This window comes from Erythrolamprus reginae, chromosome 1 (genome assembly GCF_031021105.1).
Source record: "Erythrolamprus reginae isolate rEryReg1 chromosome 1, rEryReg1.hap1, whole genome shotgun sequence".
NCBI classification, from domain to species: Eukaryota; Metazoa; Chordata; class Lepidosauria; order Squamata; family Dipsadidae; genus Erythrolamprus; species Erythrolamprus reginae.
Window position 1 is genome coordinate 229651551 of NC_091950.1, and position 13393 is coordinate 229664943.

General features: G+C 36.9%; 1 protein-coding gene across 1 annotated transcript in view; it reads left to right on the forward strand.

Annotated features, from left to right (window-relative positions):
* Nucleotides 1-13164, forward strand: part of LOC139156603 (cytochrome P450 2K1-like) — a 24524-nt gene extending 11360 nt beyond the window's left edge. Inside the window, exons 4-10 of the mRNA XM_070732456.1 lie at nt 707-856; nt 1899-2059; nt 2248-2421; nt 3257-3404; nt 8541-8725; nt 10264-10405; nt 12601-13164. Of these exons, the coding sequence (XP_070588557.1) occupies nt 707-856; nt 1899-2059; nt 2248-2421; nt 3257-3404; nt 8541-8725; nt 10264-10405; nt 12601-12785 (1145 nt within the window). The 3' untranslated portion in view covers nt 12786-13164. The remainder of the gene's footprint in view (nt 1-706; nt 857-1898; nt 2060-2247; nt 2422-3256; nt 3405-8540; nt 8726-10263; nt 10406-12600) is intronic.
* The last annotated feature ends 229 nt before the right edge of the window (nt 13165-13393 follow it).

Here is a 13393-nt window from a genome sequence, read left to right on the forward strand (position 1 = left end):
TACTGTAAATTTCATTTAATTTTTTTTTAAAATGTATGATTTTTGGATTATGCAGCAAAAAAGTTCTTGGTACACAAGTATGAAAGATTAACTTTTACTAATTTAGTTACAATGCTAAATGGTTAATGTTTGATCCATAGTATATAGACAAATCACATCAAGGTGTGATTGCTAACTAAGTAGAAGAGTATCTAATTAACTTTTTTTACTCTAAAAAAACCAGAAGAGTTTTGGTAAGTTAGATAACAGAATCTGAGTAAATAATCATTTCCTTAAATAGATTAAATAATTAGGTATACTTAGTCATATTATCCAGACAGGCATTCCACATTCTTGGCAGATATTGATAAAAAACCTACAATTTGGTATATGAATTTTTGAGAAATATTAATCTATTAAGACACCAGATGATTTAAAATTATAGTTTTGAATCATGTAGAAGATATTTGCATATGGAAAAATGATGATTGCTTTCATTTTTGTTTTGTTTTGATAAGGAGATGCTGAATACAAAAACAGAGGTTAAAGAAAATGGAGCAGAAATTGTTAACACAAACTTTGAAATACCTTTCAGCCAAGTTCTTAGACAAATGGATGAAGGACTTGATCTAATTGATATAATATGCTTTAATGAAGTTTTAAAACAAGAATGAGCAGCAAAGGACAATACAATTTTATTTCACTATCTTATCTTTTTTCTCTTTAGGTCTTGTTTTTGCTCATGGTGAGAACTGGAAAGTGATGCGACGGTTTACATTAGCCACATTACGGGATTATGGAATGGGCAAGAGGACCATTGAAGACAAAATCACAGAGGAATGTAGTGTCTTAACAAAGACAATGGAGATTTATGGAGGTGGGTCGAAATATTGTAATGGAGTATCTTCTTGGATAAATGTAGAATGGGATATAATTTCTGCAGATTATATTAAATGACCAAGGAGTATGTTGGGAAATTCTCTTAAACCCAGGGTTTTCTCCCTATAAATATGCTCCCTTGTCCAATTTATGTTAATAATTTCACAGAAATGTGATTTATGGCAAAATTATTCCAGAGCAGAGATGGGTTCTTCCCTGTTTGGACTGGTTCACCTGTACCTGTAGTGAACAACTGTTGATGTCACGATGATGTCATGAACTGGTTTGATCAGTGCAGATCCGTGAGCACCACCATCTTTTTTTTGGAATTTTTTTGGAACTTTTAAAATATATATTTTTTAATTTTTTCCCAGATATTTTTTCTTCTGCAAATGCAGAGAACCTGAGTTGTGCATGGTTTGCCATCTTGTCTTCAGCTTTTGGGGGGTGAGGGTCTGAATTTTTTATTTTTTTGGTGGGGGAGAATTTTTTCTGGTTTTTTTCCTCATGAGCAGAAGCCAGGTTTCCAGCATTCCAGCAACATATAGTCGCCATCTTGCTTTTGGCTTCCAGAGGACTCACGAATCACTTCTAGACTTATTCTTCTTTAGAGACTCCTCTAAATCCTTCATTTAGAGCGGGTTGCAAGTCGTTCATCTAAGAATGAAAATATGTTGTAAATTGGAGTTCTTGCTCCTCTGTGCTTTTGTTTGAGCTATTTGATCTATAAAACTGCAATAATTTAATAATTTAATGAGGAGGCATTGCAACAACTTTGCCAAATATTTTATTCTCAAGAAGTTCCACTGTTGTGAAGACCAAACATCAGTGATGTATGATCAGATATTACAGTTTTGAAAAAATGAATTACAATTGAAATACTTTTTCATATTTTTAATATAAATTATTCCAATGTTATCAGTGCTAGCCATAGCTTTCTGGGAACAATGTTCCCTTTATGTAAGGTGATTTTGAATATAAATGCAGTAGAAAACAGATTTAATTCTTTCATTCACACTTTATCTATTGTTTTTGTCCAGGAAAACCCTTTGACATCAAAAGAATTCTCACTGCTGCTGTTTCCAACATCATAGTTTCGATTCTACTTGGGAAACGCTATGAATATGAAGATGCCATATTTTTACGATTACTGAAGACAATTAGGGAAAATATTCAACTTCTAGGAAGCCCTGCTGTGTTGGTAATCTAATTTCATATTTTGAAGGTGGGAAAAGCAGACAACAGAATATGTGTCATTTAAGCTTTGTTGAAAAGCAAAGCACGTTACTTCTCATAACATTATTTTGATAAAAATATTTGAGATTTCCATCCGAAAAACTCAAAACATTCAATTTTCATAATATGCGTTTTCCTTTATCATTCTTTTAGCTATATAATTTGTTTCCCAAGTTGGGGTATTTTTTGGGTGTTCATAAAATAATAATGAAAAATCAAAAGGAGCTCCATGATTTCATAAAGACCACCTTCATAGAATATCTCCAAGATCTTGATGAAAATGACCCGAGAAATTTTATTGAATCATTTCTTGTTTGGCAAAAGCAGGTAATAGATTATTTTAGCCATATCTGTTATTATAAATTTTAAATGTTAAAAATAAGACTCCATACTGTATATGCTATCTGCAGACTGGTTAAGATCTTTCTTTCAAAAATATAGACAGGACTGTCTCCTGCCACATATCTCCCAGAAACCTATTTGATCACACAGAATTGGCCTCCTCTGGGTCCCGTTGACTAAACAATGTAGGTTGGCGGGACTGCGGTGGAGGGCCTTTTCTGTAACTGCCTCGGCTGTATAGAACCAACTCTCCCCCGATGTTCACACAGCTCCCACTCTACCGGCCTTTCAAAAAGCTGTTAAGACCTGGCTTTGCCGACAGGCCTGGAGGCTGTGAATCTTAACATTTGACACGTCCAAATTACCGTATGTTCAACTCTTTTTATATTATTGCATTGTTTGTACTGTTGTAAACTGCTCTTAGTTCTTCGGGACTGGGTGGCATAGAAGTCAAATAAATTAAATTAAATTAAAACAAAATTCCAAAGCAATTTTAATCAATCCCTCTTCATTACTTTATTTCAGAAATGTCAGCTACTTAAAATTATACCAAGATTGATTTCTCTTCCATTAAAATGCCTTAAATATTGATCCAAGTGGGGACAGGACTGGGTGATCCCTTTGTGCCAATCTTTTTTTCTTTGTATGCAACTGTTTGATTTCAGAGTTTTCTTTCTAGAAATCCCACAGTGTTGGGGTTGGGGCAACTATAAGCTTCTAAAGCTATTAACCACACATGAAGTGTCATTTGAGATTTCAGGAATATGTGTTATGTGGATAGGTTGAATTTCCTTATTAATATTTTCTCTATACACTTCAGGAAAATATGAAGATGACACATGGTGGATATTTCCATAACAAAAATCTTATAGGTCTTGTAGATGATTTATTTGTTGCTGGTACAGACACAACATCAAACACTCTGAGCTGGGCCATACTCCTAATGATGAAATACCCAGAAATTCAAAGTAAGCACTTTCATAATATTGGCATGCAATAAAAGCGAAGAAGCACAGACTTCCAAGGAATGTTCATGTACGATTTACAAAGAAAGTGGTCAGAGATGAAATTTACAAAAGCATGAGAAATGAACAAATAATGTACAATGGAAAAGAAATAATTATTTTAAAACAGATATCTAAGAGAATCAGAGAAAAAAGAAGTGATTTTCATTACTTAACAGCTAAATTGATGAGACAGGAAATACCATTTAGGTGGTTAATTCCTGAGGGACTTTTAATAACATGGAAAGGAAAAATATAAAAATTGACTTTACTGTGCAATGCTTAGAAAAAGAAGGAGGAAGCAGCTCAGACGTAGACCTTCAAAGCCGGGAAGAAGAAATAGAAGAGAAAGAATCTGAGGACAAAAGAGAAAGGAAAGGGACACAGAGAGAAGAAAGGATTATGATGAGCAGCGGCGAAAAAACAGTAAAAAGATAAAATCACTAAAAATCTTTTCAGTTAACATTAATGGATTGAATTCGGTTATAAAAAGAAGACAGACAATGATTAAATTACAGAAAGAAAATGCAGATATATTATGTCTACAGGAGGTCCACATTAGAAAACAAGACACTAAATTATTAGAAAATAAAAAATTGGATAAATTATTTGCTGCACTATCAGAGTCCAAAAAAAGGGGAATCAGTGTATACATCAGGGAACGATTACAACCGAAGCAAATTTATGATGATAGTGAAGGCAGAATACTAAGTATATAAATCAGGATAGGATACAAAGAAATGGCACTGATGGTTATATACGCCCCAAATACAAATCAGAGAGAATTTTACAGGGAATTAGAAGAACATGTAAGACAAATAGGTGGGGAAAACATCTGTATCATTGGAGACTTTAATGCAGTTCATGATATCAAAAAAGATTATAAATGGCCCAAAAGAAAAATAAAGAGAAGAAAACCATACCAATTGAATTTTTTGAGATGGTGAGAGAACACAGCCTTATAGACATATGGAGGGAAAGACACACACAGGAATTACAGTACACTTTTTTCTCACCACCTTAAATATCATGGTTGAGGATTGGCATTAATTGCGTAGACAAGGAAATAGAGAACATCACTGAGAAAATTGAGATTGGACCGAATATATGGGCAGACCATCACCCAATAATACTAATGATTAAAGAACCAAAAAGACAATACTATAGGTGGACATTAAACCAAACATTAATAAAATAGAATAATTATATTAAACTCATGAATGAAGAGTTAAAATTTTTCTTTCAAAATAACTGGAATGATGAAACAATGATGCAGATACTATGGGACACCACCAAAGCATACATAAGAGGTTTAACGATAGCATACACGGCCAAAATAAAGAAAACTAAAACCAAACAGATGTAAGAATACCCAAACAAAGTGCAATATATAGAAAAAGAAGTGCAAAAAGATTTACAAAATGAAGAACTAAGAGAAGAAAGGGATAAATTAATACACAGAATCAATATATGATTGTCCAGAACTGGATAAGTTAACACAAGAGTTAAGGAATAAAGATGAATCATGTTATTATGAGATTTGGAAGGAATTCTATAACTGGGTGGATAAAAGAAAATAGAGATAATAGCTGTACATAGGAAACATATGTTTAAGATTTTAAAATATTTCAAAATATACATTATAATGAGATACAGGGAAATATTGTATAATTCTGGTTGCACATAAACCTTAGTGTAACTGCTGGTGTTATAGGTCGTAGAAATATATAAGAGAAAGAACTGTCTAGGAAACAGTTCAGGGGGGGAGGGAGTTGTTACATGTTTATATGTCTTGTTATGGTGTTTGTTTCTGTCTCTTTTAAGACATTTGGTACAATAGCAAAAACAAACAAATATGTAACAAAATGATAGATCATGTACTGTCTTTTTAATGTTTATACATGTAATAATTTTTTTTCTAATAAAAAATTAAATTAAATTAAATTTTAAAAAAGAACCTGGTCATGGAACGAATTAAGTTCTTAAGTACAGGTACCACTGTATAAGAAATAAGTACATCTTTACACAAATAAAACACAACAATAATGACAATTATCTTGAATGCATTTGGGTAAACTGACATTGCCGGAGGTCTATTCTATAGGCCACCCAACCAAACAAAAGAGGTAGATGAACTTTTTGCTAGTCAGTTAACTAAGATATGTAGGAAGGACATCACAATAGTAATGGGGAATTTTAACTACTCTGACAGGTTCCTAACAAATCTAGCAGACAACTAGAGAAGGGAACACTGGGATCAGCCAAATTGGACTTAATTCTCACTTACAGAGATGAAATGATAGAAGGTGTTGAAGCTACAGGAACCTTGGGGGCAAGTGATCATGCAATATTGGAATTCAACATTATGCAAACCCAAGCAGTGAAACAAAGTTAAACTAGAGTCTTGGACTTTAAGAGAGCTACTTTCAATAAACTTAGACAGAATCTGAGACAGATTCCATGGACAAGAATCCTTAAGGAGAAAACAAGTCAAGAAGCTTGGGAAATTTTGAAAACTGAGATTATAAAATCCCAGTCTAGCAAAATACCAATGAAGAAGAAAAATAAGAGAAACCAGCATGGTTGCATAAAGAACTCTCTGACAAATTGAAAGACAAAAAAGGACAAGTATAAAAAATGGAAAAAAGGAAAATACATGTATCTAGAAATATTTCATGAGAAGAATACTACACTCCTTTGCTCAGAACAGAATACCCGATTCCATCAAACTTGAAATTTTGGGCTTAGGAAAATTAGAAGTATGTCACCTTTGATCTGATCTAAATGTAGTTCATAAAATTATCTGCCACAATATCCTACCTGTCAATGATTACATCAGCTTCAACCACAACAATACACAAGCACATAATAGATACAAACTTAATGTAAACCATGCCAAACTCGATTGCAGAAAATACGACTTCAGCAAGAGAGTGATTAACGCCTGAAATGTACTAATTGACTCTGTGGTTTCTTCCCCAAACCCCAAAAATTTTAACTTTAGATTGTCTATTGTGGACTTCACCCATTCCTAAGAGGTCTGTAAGGGGCGTGCACAAGTGCATCACTGTATCTACCATCCCTGTTTTACTGTCCTATTATCCTCATTTATCCGTACTTACTTTGTTTATATTTATATTTAAACCTATGCCTGCTATCTTGTACATATTTAAGAAACAAAATAAATTTTTAAAAATAGATATCTTTAATTTATGCTGACTTGCCAATTTATGCCAAAGTATGCCGACTTGCCCAATCTCACCAGTACTCAAATTGTATTCAGAAGCTTACTACAAATAGTCCAGTGGGCTCACATGGTCATAATGCGGCACACAAATCACTATCCAATCACATATTGGACTGAGTATTAATGTCTAAATGATCTGCAAGACTTCCAGGTGCATAGCAGATTAGAATAGTCCATTTGTGTTGTGAGCGCTCCTTGTCCACCTCTGGTCATGTCAGATTCTGAGGATGATGAGCCAGGCCCCTCTGGATACCCTGGGCCAGTGGGGTTGCCAGCTGATGCAGAGAGTAAGAGTGATGGAGAAATAGACCTGGATGAACCTGAGGAACCACGAGGGATGGCAGATATGTCAATAGTCCAGGTCAGAGAATGAAGAGGACATTAGAATGGATGAACCTCTATTAGATGCCAGATTCAGGAGGTTTCAAAGCAAACAACAACACTTGTATGGTAAAAAGAACAATTTGTAGCTTTAACTCTATGAGGTTTGCTGACCACTCCAAGCAGGTATTAAATAAAGGATCTTGGGAAATTCTGGGTGGAGTGTCAACGTTGATTTCATGGACACTGTGTTAGATCTGGGGCTCTAGAAAAAGCCCCTCCCCCCCAAAAAAACCATGATTCCTGCTTTGCAAAAGTCCTTTGCTAGAAGCTGCATGCCTGTCAAACTGTGGTGAGCTGATTTTATATACTCTATGACTCATCGTCTTACTTATCATCTTTCGGCTGTGGCGAGGAAGCCGTTTGCCCAGGTTCGCCTGGTGCATCAGTTGCGGCCCTATTTGGACAGGGAGTCATTGCTCACAGTTGCTCATGCCCTTATCACCTCGAGGTTTGATTACTGCAATGCTCTCTACAAGGGGCTACCTTTGAAAAGTGTTCGGAAACTTCAGATCGTGCAGAATGTGGGCGCGAGAGCTATCGTGGGGCTTCCTAGATTTGCCCACATTTCTACAACACTCTGTGGCCTGCACTGGCTGCCGATCGGTTTCTGGTCACAATTCAAAGTGTTAGTAATAACCTTTAAAGTCCTTCATGGCATTGGACCAGAATACCTCCGCAACTGCCTTCTACCGCACGAATCTCAGGGGCCGATAAGGTCCCATAGAGTTGGCCTTCTCCGGGTCCCATTGACCAAACAATGTCATTTGGCGGGCCCCAGGGGAAGAGCCTTCTCTGTGGCGGCCCCAGCCCTCTGGAATCAACTCCCCCCAGAGATTAGAACGGCCCCCACCTTCCTTGTCTTTCGCAAGTTACTCAAGACCCACCTATATTGCCAGGCATGAGGCAACTAAGACACCTCCCCCAGGCTTTCTTATATTTTATGTTTGCTATGTATGTGTTGTACGGTTTTTAATTGTTGGGGTTTTTTATATAATTTTTATTATTAGATTTGTTCCATTGTTATACTGTTTTTTATTACTGTTGTGAGCCGCCCCGAGTCTTCGGAGAGGGGCGGCATACAAATCTAATAAATTGAATTGAATTGAATTATCTTGCTTGAATGCCAGAAGCTCTGAATCTGACGCCTTTTCCAGCAACTTGCCTGAGAATTTCACAGCAAAGAAAAATATCCCCTGAACTTTTAACAAACTGAATCCTGCTCCTAAATGTTTCTTTCAAAGCTTAAATAGTGGGATTTAGTCATTTGTGTCAATCTGAAAAGGCCGGGATAGAACAATTTGTAAAGTGTATAATGTATGACTGACCGTCTGAAGGGCATTCATCCAAGGATCACAATCAGTGACTATTATATCATTCAGAATTTAGAATGTATGCATTAACTTCCATTTAAAACAAAATTGAAAAAATGAATCATCTTGATAAATCATAATATCATTTTGTTCTCCCAGGTAAGATCCAAGCAGAAATTGCAAGAGAGATTGGTGATATTCAACCAAGGACAGAACACCGAGTCAAAATGCCTTACACTGATGCTGTAATTCATGAATTTCAAAGATTTTCTAATATTATTCCCTCCAATGTGCCACATGCAACCACCATGGATATAACTTTCAAAGGCTTCTTTATCCCCAAGGTGATTAATCTGAAATCACTGTATTATATGAGATCTAGTCTGTCGTGTTCAATGGGTAGGAAAAAGTAGTCCTTAATTAATGGAATTGTCTAAATCAATTATAAGGCCACAGACCAGGGGTCGATTCTAATTTTTTTCCTACCGGTTCGGGTGTGTGTGTGTTATAGTGTGGCTTAATGGTCATAGTGTGGGTGTGGCTTAATGGTCATATGATGATGGATGTGACTTCATGATCATGTAACTGGGTGAGCATGGCTTCGTGATTATGCCACTCGGCAGGCGAGGTTTGGTGGTCATGTGACTGGGTGAGCATGGCCATCTAAATGTCATTCACATCAAGGGTTGCCTTGCCTGTCCCCTCCCCTCCCAGCCATTCCTTGTCACATCCAGCCTCAATGTATCAATAGTTCTGTAAAAATGTTGTTCACCTTTTTTCAACTTTATTATCTACATACTATAAAAGTACTTTCATGGACCACTGAAAGGAGGAAATAGCTCACATGTTTTGCTCAGGAGTGTGATAGGCAGCAAGCTTTGAAGGAGCTGCCAGAAAGAAGAGGGGAGGCAAAATAGTTGATGATGTTGATGTATGCAGATTAGTTGATGTTTGCAGATCAGGGGTGACATCCTGAGCAGTTGTTGCAGTTGATGCCTGAAGACTAGTCAGCTGTTTTGTAATGTATGTCTGCGGTGTAACATCATAGGTTCTGGTTTGGCTCCATGTTTGTGCTATGTGGTTATGGTGTGTGTCAGTTTGCTTTGTGTGTCAGAGGATGGTGCAGCAGTTGGAGGTGCCATGTATTTTGTCTGTAGGGTGGGTATGGGTTTGGGTATGGTGAGATCAATTGATGGTGATATCCTGTGTTGTTCTGGGTCTGGTGTCAGTTTTCGTGGCTTGGATTCATTCATTGATTAGGGTTAGTTTCCAGATGTCTGGTAGGTGGGGGATATCATCACATTTATTCATGTTGTGGGGATGTTTCTCTATTTCAATGGCTTCCATGATTATTTTTTTGTTTGGGTGTTTTTTGTTGGGGTGGAAATTAATTTACTTTTTTCAAAATAAATTTCACGACCTATTGTTCTGAGGTGTTGGAAAGGGGAGGAAGTTTTTTCTTCTTTTCTGACTGCATTCTTGTGTTCTGTGATGTGTGTGTTTATTCTCCAATTAGTTTGTCCAATATATGTGGTGGGGCAGATTTTGCATGGTATTTCATAGACCCCTTGGTTTTCTAGCTGGATCTTGTCTTTGGAGTTTCTTAAGATGTTGGCAATATTTTGGTCAGTGCCAAAGGCTGTCTTGATATTGTGTTTGTGGAGAATTTTGCTGATTTTATCTGTGATGCCTTTGATGTAAGGAAGGAGGGCGATGCCATTCTCCTGTTCTGTGCCTCAGTTCACAGGGGATGTCTCCTTTTGGGTTAGGTTGGTGATTGTGTTTCTTTGGAATCCGTTGGAATCCGTCATTGCCCTCCTCCCTTACACCAAAGCTTTGTTCACCTTTTCGATATCAACCTTTCATCATTTCATTTTTTTAGGGCACATACATCATTCCCTTGCTGACATCTGTGCTCCGTGATGAATCTCAGTGGGAGAAACCTCATGAATTCTACCCTGAACATTTTCTTGATTCTGAAGGAAAATTTGTGAAAAGGAATGCATTCATGCCATTTTCTGCTGGTAAGATTCTCTGATGTCATAGATTATATTCCATAAAAGGCAACACTTTCACCTTGTTTGAAAAGAAAACAATTTATATGATCTTGATCTCATAGACATTATTTTAACAAAGTTTAGGTCTCACGGACGCATGTGTGGCCAAGCTTATTCAGGGACTAGTTGATTCCAAAGTCTGTCTGGGAAATCATCAACCCTGTGCATGAATTACTATTATTCCTGTTGTTCTCAGTATCAGCTTTTCTGCATTTTGGCAGTCCAGGATGAATCTTGTCTTTCAGCCTTCCTGGCTGACTGGGACCTTCGGATGGACACAGGATTTGTATCTTCTTAGTTTGACTCCTTTATTAGCTTTTCTTAAGTTTTTATTATTGGATCATAGCATAAAGTGCAACATAGCAAAATAAAATAAGATGGTAAAGAAAGAGTATTAGATAGAAGGGAAATTAAACCACAGCTACAATTAAATACATTTTAAAAAATCTTTCTAAGTTTAAATGACAACAAGTAAAAATAGAATTCTGAATCCTAGTGCTTTGAAACACATCTGAAGGAATCTAATTCAGTCATTTGAAGTCCAAGCCCTTGAATTCAGCTACTGTCAGTAGCTTGACCCTGATTTCATTGCAACTCACTCCATTGGACAGTGGAGGACAGAGGGAATATTTTTTCCCTTGACAGACTACATGGAGATAGAGATGGTATTCCACAGGGCACTTACCAAATCTCCCTTCAAGCTATGCCAAAACCATGCCATACTGCCAGTGGGATGTAAGCAAACTTCACAGTTTGGCATTGATAATGTTCATAACATTCTAGGAGAGGCTTCAGAGTTTTTATTGTACAGGTAGCCCTTGACTTACAATGTAAGTTGAACCCAACATTTCTGTTGCTAAATGATAGTTTTGTTAAGTGAATTTTGCCCCATTTTACAACTTTTCTTGCCAAGTTGTTAAGTGAATCACTGCAGTTGTTAAGTTAGAACCGATAGTTAAGTGAATCTGAGTTCCCCATTGCCTTTCTTTGTCACAAGATCCCAAAAGGTAACCTAGGTGCACTGTAACCATCATAAATATGATTTAGTTATAACTCATATTTATAAAGCCCTACATGGCATCGGACCAGAATACCTCCGGGACCGCCTGCTGCCACACAAATCCCAGCAACTGATTATGTCCCACAGAGTTGGCCTTCTCCGGGTCCCGTCGACGAAACAATGCCATCTGGCAGGACCCAGGGGAAGAGCCTTCTCTGTGGCGGCTCCAGCCCTCTGGAATCAGCTCCCTCCGGAGATTAGGATTGCTCCCAATCTCCTTGCCTTTCGCAAACTTTTGAAAACTCATCTATGTCACCAGGCATGGAGGAATTGATATATGCTTAGCTGTCTTTGATTTTATGGATGGTGTGTTTGGGTTGTATGACTGTTTTTAATAGGGTTTTTTTAAAGATTGTTTTAACATTGGATTTGTATATGATGTTTTATTGTTGTGAGCCTCTCCAAGTCCGGGGCGGGATACAAATCGAATAAATTATTATTATTATTAGTTGCCAGGCATTTGAATTATGATCACATGACCATGGGGATGCTGCAACAGTAGTAAGAGTATAACTTTGAAGGGTCACTAAATGAACTTTAGCAAATTGAAGATTACCTGCAATAGCACCAGGATGAAAAGATAGATGATTGCACCACAATCTGAAATATATTAGCATTCTTTTCACAAAGCCTTTCTCTGAAGTTTTCTTTATTCCAAGAATTAATCCCCCCCCCAAAGAGCAAAGAATTAGATAAGCAGAAGAGTGACCCTGGAGAGAGGCCTACAGTCTTGCCCATGAAGTTATTTTGGGATTATGTCCAATTGAGTAATAACCCACTCATTCAAACACATATATTGGGTCCATGAATATCTGAACAAATACCTTACCCTACAATATTTTAATTGCTTTCTTCTGGAATCCAAAATTCTTAAGGATAATATCCATACCTGTTTTCCAGTGATGGCTTTTTTGTTTTTTGACTTTATCTTCAAATTCAGAAATCGGCTGTCATTTATTAGTTAGAAAAATTCTGTGTCCCTATTCCCTTACTGCATTTTTACTTCTTTCCATATCTTTGATATGTTATTCTTTTTTCCTGTACGCTGATCTCTCCATGACCTGAAAAATCTCTTTTTTTGCCATGTTATGTTTTCTTCCAGGTCGGAGAGTATGTGCAGGTGAGAACCTTGCCAAAATGGAGCTCTTCCTCTTCTTTACCAACCTCTTGCAGAAATTTACCTTCCAGACACCCCCAGGAACATCTAAAGATAATCTGGACCTGACTCCTGTTGTTGGATTTACATCCACTCCCATGCCATACAAGACTTGTGCTGTTTTACGCTGATCTGACACAAAAAACTATAACAATTGCTTTCATTTTGAGAGGCACAATTTAAGAAAGAATCCAGTATTGTCTACGTTTCATGTGTTGTATAAAAGATGGGTGGTGATAACCGATAAATTGATGAAAGGTAGATTATGATAGGAAAGAATATAATCAGGAAATTCTGATCAAAATATTAACACTAGTAAAAAATGAGATTCAGCAACATTCAAGAGCTTCCTTTTTCCTGGAAAGGAAATGTAATTGCTAACTCAGAAGAGGAATAACACCACTTGTCAATCATCACAATGACCCATCTAATTCAATAACGTAGCTAATAAAGTCTTTAGCACAAAAACATTAAAACTGCTTCTAAATAAACTGGTACCAATTGATGAGACTGGGTTTGTTCCTAAGGCATACATGAACTATAATGATACTGGGGGAGTGAGGACAAGAGTTGGGGATGGGGAATATTTTAAGGGGAGATGGGACACACAATGACATCATGGTGATGACAAGCATGGGAAGATATAACCGGATACTGCAGGCAGTTCTCTCTTGGGGAAGGTTGTCCTGGCTTTTGGTATCTTTGTTGCCTTCAAGCCCCTTCTTCTCCCTCATTCCAA